The 10,809-nt window shown below is 42.9% G+C and overlaps 1 protein-coding gene across 1 annotated transcript in view; it reads right to left on the bottom strand.

The window, feature by feature from the left end:
* Positions 1 to 3,119: 3,119 nt before the first annotated feature.
* Positions 3,120 to 10,809, bottom strand: part of med1 (mediator complex subunit 1) — a 16,036-nt gene continuing 8,346 nt past the window's right edge. Inside the window, exons 9-16 of the mRNA XM_015036203.1 lie at positions 9,503 to 9,666; positions 8,838 to 8,949; positions 8,617 to 8,741; positions 8,396 to 8,523; positions 8,039 to 8,240; positions 7,843 to 7,938; positions 7,466 to 7,571; positions 3,120 to 7,391 (exon numbers count right to left, since the gene is read on the bottom strand). Of these exons, the coding sequence (XP_014891689.1) occupies positions 3,614 to 7,391; positions 7,466 to 7,571; positions 7,843 to 7,938; positions 8,039 to 8,240; positions 8,396 to 8,523; positions 8,617 to 8,741; positions 8,838 to 8,949; positions 9,503 to 9,666 (4,711 nt within the window). The 3' untranslated portion in view covers positions 3,120 to 3,613. The remainder of the gene's footprint in view (positions 7,392 to 7,465; positions 7,572 to 7,842; positions 7,939 to 8,038; positions 8,241 to 8,395; positions 8,524 to 8,616; positions 8,742 to 8,837; positions 8,950 to 9,502; positions 9,667 to 10,809) is intronic.

The following is a 10,809-nucleotide window of genomic DNA, read 5'->3' as shown; positions in this document are numbered from 1 at the left end:
CAGAATTTAGAGTTTATTGATCTCTGAGAACGTGTTCTTGCCATTATTACTATATAGCTTGAAAATGGTCTCAAAACAGCAATATTATCGTTTATCGCAAGAAGTTCTGGGACAATTTATCGTCCAGCAAAATTTGTTATGGTGACCGGCCGAATTCCAGTCAAACAATTTTATGATACCAAGGCCTAAATCAGAAATAAAAGGCAAACATTAAGCATTAAATATTCAGTCATAATGGGATTTAATAAAAATTTTGATCCAGTCTACATGTGGTGTTGACTCAGATATTCTCCCCAAAGGAAAGTAACCGAAGTGAAATGTGTCGTGTTGTATAAACATGTGGAGGCAAACTGAGGTGTACCTTCGCTTCCCTTAGTTTTGCTGATGTTTCACCAGCATCACAGTTTTTACAGCCACTCAACTCAGTCTGCCTCAGCATAAATCCAAAGCTTCATGCAATCCAGGGGAATTTTTCTCCAGGATGCATCTGAAAACCTCACACGACTATAAACTGCTCCCAGAGAGCACGTGAGGCCAAAATTAGAAAAGAAATGGACCAACATAAAGCATCAACAAATTGTTTTTTTTTTTTGTTTTCTTTTAGTATTATTGAGTTGAAGCAACTGGAAAAAAAATAACTCAAGTGTTGCATTAATTTTCAGACTTGAGTGTCTTCTTGTCTTAGCAATCATTAGTCATTGATTCCACTTGCCCAGGCCCGCAGCATTACTAACAATTAGCTCAGTAATGCCAAAGCAATATTTTGTCAAATTTAAATGTCAGCTCAGACAGCCGGCTTATCTGCTGCTGAAATGTTGCACTGCAGCTTAACACGTACAGCCACGACTGTTCTGGTATCTGTCTGCAGCCCTCATGCTATAATAATATACTTACTTTATATTGCAGCACTCCAAGGCTGAAAATAAATCCTGACTCGCTTCCCCTCCTTCCCTCCTTTGCCTTTATTCTTACTTCCTTTTCCTTTCTGCTCCTTCTTTCACCAGAAAGCTGACTGGGTGCATCCATAAAGCTTAACTAACTGGCAAATCCCTCCCCTCCGTCTCACTTGCTGCTCCGACAAGAATATCTGAGAGGTTATTTCCATGCTTTACTGCTCCTCAGCAGCCATGAACTCCGGGCCCTTCCCTATGAGCTGGAAGGTGGACGTTTGCTGAATTAATGTCATGGTCCTTTTACATGAAGCAGCATAACACTGTTACAATACTGTTATATCCTTTATCATGCAATAAAAAAATAAGGCAATTTATTTCTTCTGTTTCTGCTTTTCATCACGTTTGCATGTTTACATGACGCTTTTTTCAGCTTACAATCATCATGATGGAAAAAGTTTCCATCATTATAATAATAGTCATGTTGGTAATTACCTGAGTTTAATTAATTGATCACACTCGGGTGTGAATATCTCTGTAACAGCAGATTTTGTATTTTTTTTTTTTTGCAATTGTTTGCATTGTTTTAGGACATAAAGAAATTACACAGGAATGGATTTCTAAAAATAAATAAATAAATAAATAAAAATACATAAATAAAAGTAAAAACTCCATTGACCAGGCAATGCCACAGCTATACATTAGATTTGTGTGAGTTCAACATGGCCACGTCTCCTATCCTACTCCTTTAAACATGTTATTAATGTTACACAGTTTTCCTGTTTTGCCATATTTTGCCTCAAATTTGCAAAAACTTATCAGTCTATTTGAGAAAGTATTTTCCTTTGGACTTAACAGGCATTTTCCAGTCCCATCCAATTACTGGGTGACTTTTCTTTGCTTTTAATGGTCTGAACCTGCAGTTGTAAATACAGAGCAGCAGGAGTTAAACATAATGAGCCATAATGTCTTTAGCATTTGGTAAAGAGGTGCGCCAGTTCTGCTTATTCTATCCTCCTTGTTTGACTCTCCACAGTCAATTTTGCTGATTTTTATAACACGCATGTTAGAGCAGTTTCTATGGAGTCACTTCAGCAACCTTCACAATCAAAGCACAAAATGTCTTTTTACCTTATACCGCTAAAAAAATGAGTCCTGTAGAGTTTAAGACCTCTATACTAAGATTAAACGTCCGGTACAGTTCCAGTTTTTAATCTGTGAAATATCTCCTTGGTGATGATTTAATAAGATTGAACTTTTGACTTTCTGGAGTACAACCAGATATGCGTTACTCATGCTTAAAGACGTTACATCATAATTTTTCATATCTTATTTCAATTCTATTTCAAACCTGGAAATCAATTTAAAATTACCTTCAGCAAGACGTGACCCGTTTAAACTCACGATGCAGCTCAACGGCCTGGTACTCTACTGCCATCTAGTGTCACACCGTTAAAATGTAATGAATTAATCTTCACTTGTGGCGGTAGCCACAACAGGGAGCACCAAAGTATTTGTCTTGCTTTAAATTAACTACTCTATGCTCTACTTTGTCAGTTCACCACGTGAAATCCTAAACAAATGCATATTTTGTGGGTATGATAAGAAAATTCATATTAGTTTTACAAGATGCTGCATTAGTAATCAAGTCTGTTCAATACAGGAGAGTTTGTAAGAAGTTAAATATTTATTTCCAACTTTAAAAAATTCTCAATCATATTCTGCAACAACCTCCTTCAGTTTTTATACTAATACACAGAAAGGTTAAAAATCAATAATCTAACAACAACCATCCTCACCTAGAAATTAAAAAGCAAAAACTTTTATTCTTGCTTTAACACATTTACATCAGATCTTTTTCTTTGTTTTGGACAGGATACAACACGGTAACAATGTCAAACGAACATGCAACAAGACATGTTCTCACAGAAAAAATGTTCTGAAACAACGTCCGTTTCTTTAAAAAGCACACCGTTAAAACCATTTCTGCAGTGAAGCTAAAGGCAGCTGCCACTCCACTGTCCACCGGCATGAAAACCGGCATCCCATTCGTGACACAACACAATGCTACTTGTACAGTAAACACTGGTGGTAAAGCACAGCTTTAGCGAGACATGTTCAGTTGTTGTGGCTTCAGCTGAATAAATAAAAGTTACATTTCTGTGTAAAATGCTTTTTAAAGCCACAGCATGTAACTTTTATAAAAATATGTTTTTCTTTTATCTATTTATTAAAACTATCACTTTGTTGTGAAATAGAAAATCTGTGGAAAAAAAATCAAGTTTTTCTGCTTTCTCCCAGTTCTAAGTAGAAACAACCAACCAGCGCCAGAAAGACTCTATGCGCTGTCAATCATGCCTCTGTACACGCCAAACTCTCTGTTATGCCACAGCGCCTTCCTGTCTTGAATGCTAAGGCTAGTTAGCATGGCCGCCAATAAACAGTATTCCTGGAACGGTAAGTTATTTCTCTGCCATTAGGACATTGAGCAGCACCTACACAAGGTTGACTGACAGCGCTAAGATGCTCCTTCTGGCTGTGATTGGTTGTTCTTGAGCTTCTACAGATTGCTGTAGTAGATTTGAGAAGAGGTGGAGGAGCTTGATATTTTTCTACAGATTATCTATCTAATGCCATACTGTCAGGACATAGTGACAGTTTTAACAAATATGTTAAAAATATTTTTTTATAAGAGTTTTATACTGTAGCTTCAAAGAGCAGATTTAAAAGTCTCCTGTGAGTGCTGAGTCCATAAGGTCATCGTCTTCGTTTCTCATATACATCGGGCTGGACCGTGATGGACGATCCGAACCAAGCATGGAGAGTGATGAATCTGATGCTGAAATGGGAGACCGCGACCAACTGTCTGCTTTTGCTGAATGTGAAGACGATCCCATGGACATGGAGGACTTCTTTTTCTCCTTGTCCCTGTCCCTGTCCCGGTCCCTGTCTCTCTCACGCTCCTTATCCTTTAGTTTCTTCTTCTCTTTCTTGTGCTTCTTGTGTTTCTCGCCCGAGCTGAGGGGGATGGAGCTCATGTAGTCCTGGGGCGGAAGGGGCCTCACCGTTTGGTCGTCATCTGAGCTGGGGCTGTTCTGGTGGGACTTCTCGGCCACCGAGCTGCTGCCCGATTCGCTCTCACTGTCCTGGTTTAGAGGGGTGTACCCTGGAGAGCGGCTGTGGCTTGGTGACGATCGGTCGTGCTTCGGAGTGGAGCCACTAAAGAGAGGGGATGCTTTGAGCCCAGAGATCTGTTGACGTATTGACTCTCCAGAACCTTCCCCGGGTTTTTGAAGAGTCACTTTGGCCTTGATGCTTGGTGAGCCACCATCTGGTTTGCTAATGATAATTTTGGCCAGGGTGGTTCCACCAGACCCACTAGTTTTTGGGTCCATCATCTTTTTATCTCCACTGCCACCTCCTGTCACCATCACTTTTGCTTTTCCGTCTTTGTCAGACTTTTCCCGCTTATAATCTCCGCTTTGAGATGATGAGGAATGCTTAGAAGAACCTACGTTCGGAGGACCACTGGGAACATTTCCAGGCCCACAAGGAGTAGATGTCGATCCAGGACCTCCCACCGGAGTCCCCACCTCACAGCCGTCCTCCCCAACTCCTCCGCTGCCCACACTCTTCAGTTTGTCTATGACTGCTGTTAGAGAAGGCTTCTTATTTCTACTGGGAGACTTCCCTTTAGCGTTGGGGTTATTTGAATTGTTCTGACCCGCACCTCCACCACTTCCTCCACCATTTCCTTCATTTCCATTTCCTCCACCTCCCCCTCCACTTCCACCGCTGCCGTACTGCGACTGAGATCCACCAGAGAAGCTCATGGAACCAGATGAAGAGGTAGAGGAGGAAGATGTAGAACCAGAAGAACCTCCACCACCTGGTTTTTGGGAACTTCCACCAGAAGAAGACTTAGATCCTCCTGAGCTGCCACTTCCTGATCCAATCGGAGACTTGGCTTTAGAAGATGGAGGTGTTCCTGGAACTTGGGATTGCTGCATTTTCATTGGTGAGGAGAGTTTATCCCCAGAGCTACTGGAGCGGGAATGGGAAGGCGAGATGTTAGGCTTTATGTTGGGATTCATAAGTGAACCTGGAGGTTTACCTCCCTGAGGTTTAATTTTACTGCCACTTCCCATTCCACCTCCAGCACCCCCAGGTCCAGACAGACCATGTTTAGTGATTGGGGACGATCCTGGCTTGGCAACACCCATACCTTGAGAGGATCCCTTCATTTGCGACTGCCCCCCTCCACCTCCTGAACCCCCTGGCTTGGAGCTGCTGCTTTGCGTCATAGATCCTTCTTTGGACTTGATCTTCCCAGAGGAAGAGGAGTGTGAATGGTGGCTTTTGCTGCTACTGCTTGTCCCCCCTACACCACCTGTGCTGCTAGTTGCTGAGCTGCTGGAGGTGTATCCGCTATGGGAGGACGTTTTCCCCCCAGTTATGGTACCCTTTGGGATTTGAATGGTGATCTTGGGGATTGGGGGCGTGGCACCTCCTGGTGGAGTTTGCGAGCGCCCAGAACTACCGGGAGACTTGGAGCCTCCGCCACTTATGCTTCCTCCAGAGCCTGAACCACCACTAGGGGGCGTGTAGGGTCGCCCCCCTGAGCTGTGAGAAGGAGACTTTCCATCAGGATCAAGCTTTTTGCGTTTGGGGGGCTTATCCTTAGACTTTCCTTCACTGGATGGCGTCCTGCTGCGCTTGATCTGTTTTCCCTCTGCTGAGCTGCTTCCCATCCCAGAACCGCTACCTCCATTTCCCCCATTCTCATCCTTTGGCCGTATGAGTCCCAGTTTGATTTTTGGGTCTGTAGTTTTAAAATCCGAACATGCACCACCAAGTCCCATCATCAGGGGACTCTGAGATCCTCCGCTGTGTGTGTCTATTAAGTCAGGAGCTTGCCCCAGTAGTGGTTTACCACCACCACTGTTACCTCCAAAGACTATCCCCATATCAAATGGATCCTTGAGTGAGGGCTCTGGAGTACTCTGTCCATGTTGAGGGTTCTGTGGAGTTCCTGAAGGAGTGTTCTGCTGGCTACCTCCCCCAAATCCCTTGACCAAGTCCATGTCTCCATCAGCACTAGGGGAGCTGTCATCAAAGTAGCTTTGGGAAAAGCCATGTCCTGAGGTCAATAAGTCAGGGTTGAAGTCGGATGCATCCGGAAAGAAGTTAGTGGAGGAGGAGTCACTGTTAGGAGTGGCAGCAGTTGCAGCCGCTTCTGCAATCAGGTCGGCTGCGTCTGTAAATGGGTTTTCATTGCTGTTGGTATTGAAAATGTCCGCCGAGTCGAACACTGCGCTACCCTGGCCAGAGCTGGAGGAATCGCGGATGGGGGTGCCCAAAGGACCTCCATCCTCCGGTTGCCCATGGCTGCCACCGCTACCTTTTCCTGTTTGCTCTGGTAACTCCTGTAGGATTTCTGTGATATCAGGCCCAATGCTGTCAGAACTGGGAAGGCGGACAATGCGAGGCGGTACAGAACCAGGTTGCTGCTGCTGAGTCTGGACATGAGACTGTGAGTAAGCCATGCCGGAGCCGGGTGGCGGCGTTCCGCACTGGCTAAGTGTTGGCGTTATGCTGTGGTGTGTGTCCAGGCTGTCACCTGCAAGGTTCACGTCAAATATCGAATTCTGAGAAGCATCAACATCCATCGAGAGAAGCTTGCGGTGGAAATCATCTTCATGAGAAACGGAGTGATGCTGGAGGTGCTGCGGCATTGAGGACCCTGGTTGCTGTTTCATGCCTAGGCCACCACCTGCACCCACTCCAGGCAACACTCCACCCTTTTCAGAACCCCGAGGACGCTTCTTCTTCCCCTTTGTGTTCCCACTGGGACAGGCACCACCCATGCTGTCTGTTCGTGGAGAGCCAGACGAAGAGTTCTGCCGCTCTAAGGGACTCGAGCTGTACAGCGCGGCAAAATCTTGCGTGGGGTTGTCTTTTAACAGGTTCATCAGCATAGGGTGACTCTTTGTGTTACTGGCAGGGGATGAGGTTGGTGGTGGAGTTTGATGCGGTTGTGGAGCATTCTGGGAGCTGGGACTAGAACCAACATTTCCAGTTATCTGCAACAAACTGGTCAGGATGGGATTCTGTGTGACTTTACTGTAGTCGTCTGAATGGACTTGCTGTTGTTGCGGCAGCGGCTGTTGGCCGGTCACCCCCCCTGGAGTAAGGCACTCTCCTTGAGCTTGCCTTTCTGCACGGGGCATTCCAAAGAGACTAGTGATTGGACCTGCAAAATTAGGTCCTCCAGGTGGTCCTCCGCCAGTAGGTGTATTGCCACCAGTAAGCCCAGGTAGTCCCATTGGGTTAGTCCCATCTCCTCCCACCATTTTATATGGAGGACTACCAGAAGGAGGAGGGTTATTCTTCACCATGGTCTCCACTGTCTGCGCTATTAATGAGAGAGCCGGAGTGTCGGCCTGGATGGTCTCAGCTTTCCTCCGAATGGCCCGCATGGTAACAGGAATGGACATGCATCTATAGTGGTGAGGAAACAATTACTACTAAACACACATTTCAATATTAATGCATTAATGAGGAGAAAATCCCACCTCGTGACCACCTTAGTAATGAATTCATCAGTGCATATCAAAGCATCTGATGGTCCTTTATACAGATGGCAGGAGACCTGTCTGGAGTCAATCACCTCCATCACAACTAGAAAAAAGAGGCCAGAAAGAAAAGAGAACTTGAAACAGGTGACAGTATTTGGATTTGTCTCATATTTTTAGTTCCTGTGCTAAGAAAACTAAGTAAACCCTATAATTTGCAACCCTAGATTGAGCAAAGATATTGCATAACTGTGTTAAATGCTGATTCTTCAACTGACATGTAACGGTAGAAATTAATACACATGGATTTAAATGAAATGCGATTAGAATTTTAGGCTTTCCAAAAAATTGCTGAAAATGCAAAAGCGGCTACTCACCACAGACTAAGGATTCATTGACTGGATGCTGGAAAGAGACGCTGAAACTTGAGTCGGTGAGAGGACAGACTTCAAACTGCAGAAGACCTGCACTGTCTGAAAAAACGAAACAAAAACAAGATATGATGCTTTAGGTGAACAAAAATGAAAGAAGGAAGGAAGCTTCGTTACAAGTAGGCATCTCATTGTTACTTACCTTCCTTGACAGATGTTCGTTTGACACAGCTGCCAATCAAGGTGTTGTATGCTGCCTGGTGGCGAATGATATCCAGCAAGAGAGGAACATGCGCTGGGTGGCGGAAGGGGATCTTGGACACCATTGCTCCTTGCAATGAGTGGCCATCTTGCACTGGTGCATCACCATTTAGAAAATAACAGTGATGCTGGTCTGGTAATATCTGGGAAAGAATAACAAAAAAAAAAAAACAACTAACATTTTATACCTACGGGATGAACAATGTAAAGACCGGACAATTGAGGAGAAGGAGAAGAAACTTTGACAAGGAGTTATTAAAATAAACAAATAATAGAATAGAAGCACAAATCAGCTTACAGAATAAAAGTGCATGTTGTTTAAGGTGGCTGGTGTAGAGCTGCCCTCTTCTAGAAGCTGCAGTTGACTCTGGACAATTAGCTGGTACAGAAGTGAGAGGGGAGGTGGCGTCTCAAACACTGGGATTGCTGGGAGGAGAAAAAAGAAAGGTTTAGGCCTAAATCCTTACAGGAAACAAATTTATTACAACCAAATGAATGTTTTCATGAAGGTAAACTCACAAGTAGCACTGCCAAGCCTCTGAATGAAGGAGAGCGAGAACGGCATGGGGCGGTTCATCTTGAGGAAAAAACAGGCTGGCAGATCCACGCTGTTGGAGTTGCTCACAGTGGAAAAGGATGGTGTGCTTAACATAGAACAGAAAATAAATGTATGATGCCAATTTATCTCAGATTGAATGTTTTCATATCCAAAAAGCCAGAATAAAGAAACGCTCACTTACCCTTTATTATCCACAGGGTGGGATCCGGTGATGAGTGGAGCGATTGGCAGCTTATACACAGCTGACGTTCCCTCGATTGTCACAGAGACACTGACACCCAGGGAACGAGGAACTACAAAAAGGAAACAGAAAAGAGAAAAGTTTGCCAGGGTATTTCACCAACAATCAACATATTCAGGGCTCCTACACATTTTATTATTATGTATTACATAATGTCGTTCTTCCACAGACCAAACTCTTTTTTATGCAGTTTTAAAACGTTTAGGACATTTAACCATAAAGCATTACTATTCTTAAACGTGCGTGAATATCTTTTTTTTTTTTATCCATACGGTCCACAAATAACCAGTCTGCTTAAACTAGGTTCAGATTTTAGAGTTTAATATTGTTTTTTTTTGCCACTTGTGAAGTCTGGACTAACTAACTTAGGTCAACTCTATTTCAAAATCTATTTGGACATTATAGATAAAAAATGGATGAAAGAGATAAAAGGTAGATTTTTAAAGCAAATAAAAAATAAAACATTTAATTTTAACATAAACCATACTATGAGGTCTTATAAGACATTTTTGATACTCATCCACACCTAAAAGACTATAAAAGCCAATTCCACACTTTAAGACGGAGTAGGAACTAAGAGTAACGCTGTTCATAGCTGGACTTGCCATTGTTATCTGGTAAGCTGAGCTGGGAGCCAGTTTCCACCTCAAATATGTCATAAGGGGAGACGTAGCACTGGAGAGACACCAGGTTTCCACCACTCCTGGGAGTCAACCAGCCAACACTCCCATGGAGAATAGTTTCAACTGTATTCGCATTTGTTGCCAACCTATGAAGTACAAAGCAAGAGTTATCCAAACACATGACCAAACAGTGTTTCACTACTGATCAGTTATCTAATCATATATTTCACAAATTGCAACCAGCTCACTAAACATGACATCGTATGCAGGGTTTCCCCCAGAAAACTTGTTAAGCCCGGTGGTCGGGGTGACGAGACCTTGTTTTTGTATTAAAAGATGTTAAGGTGACAGGAAATGTAAAAGTATTACTGTGTAATTATATGTTACAGGAAAACATCTCCAGTGAAATGCTATTTAAACCCAAAACTAGTCTAAAAACAACAAATTTGCACTTCTGTTTAATGCAAATTAAGTCAGCGGCTCCATCAGGCCCCCAAGGGCTTCAGGGGCCCCATAAACGCTAATATTTTAAAACAGACCACAGATACATAAATGTAACACTTGTTTATTGAGATGATCAATGCTGTTAAATTTTATTAAATTGTTTAGGCATACATAATTTAAATGATTTTAAATTGCTTACCTTTTAAATACAAGATTTTAAGGAGCTGGCAAGTTTACTTTGTAAAACTTCAAAGAACAATATTCATAGTTAGATTGTTTTGTTACCATAGCAACAATCTAATGCTGTGAGTTTAATCTTTGAATTTACAAATCCAATTTAGTAAACTGCGATTATAACTTATTGCTTTTTAGACTGGCCAATTAAACTACTCCCTTGTCCCATATTTCACTAAATCTAACACAGAAGCTGTTAGAGGTGCTGATATTTTTAGCAGTAAGAGGGGCCCCTTAGTCAAAATCTGCTCAAGGCCTCATACAGCCTTGGACCGGCCCTGCATGATGAGGTAATCCCCTGCACTACGCATAGATGCGCAACAAACGGGAGATTTAATTCAGTGCTGCTAATGTGGCTTTAGTAGCTCTTTCATTTCGTGTCTGTTGAGTTTTTAATAAGCGTCAAAGAAACTATTCTGGTTGGTCGAGTTTATGGGACGAGTTTAAGTAGACGACGCATTTGATATGGTTTGATGCATCGTGTAACCGGAAAAATAATACTAAAAATAATAATAAAATAATATAAAATCAGCGTGATGCGTGACTCCGAGGAGAGCGTTAAAGCTCCTCACCGGGATGAACCTGCATAATCAGGTTAGCGCTGGTCATTA

This window comes from Poecilia latipinna, unplaced genomic scaffold (assembly GCF_001443285.1).
Source record: "Poecilia latipinna isolate Pla-1442-1.1 unplaced genomic scaffold, P_latipinna-1.0 Scaffold22, whole genome shotgun sequence".
NCBI lineage: Eukaryota > Metazoa > Chordata > Actinopteri > Cyprinodontiformes > Poeciliidae > Poecilia > Poecilia latipinna.
This window is presented reverse-complemented; position numbering and strand designations above follow the sequence as displayed.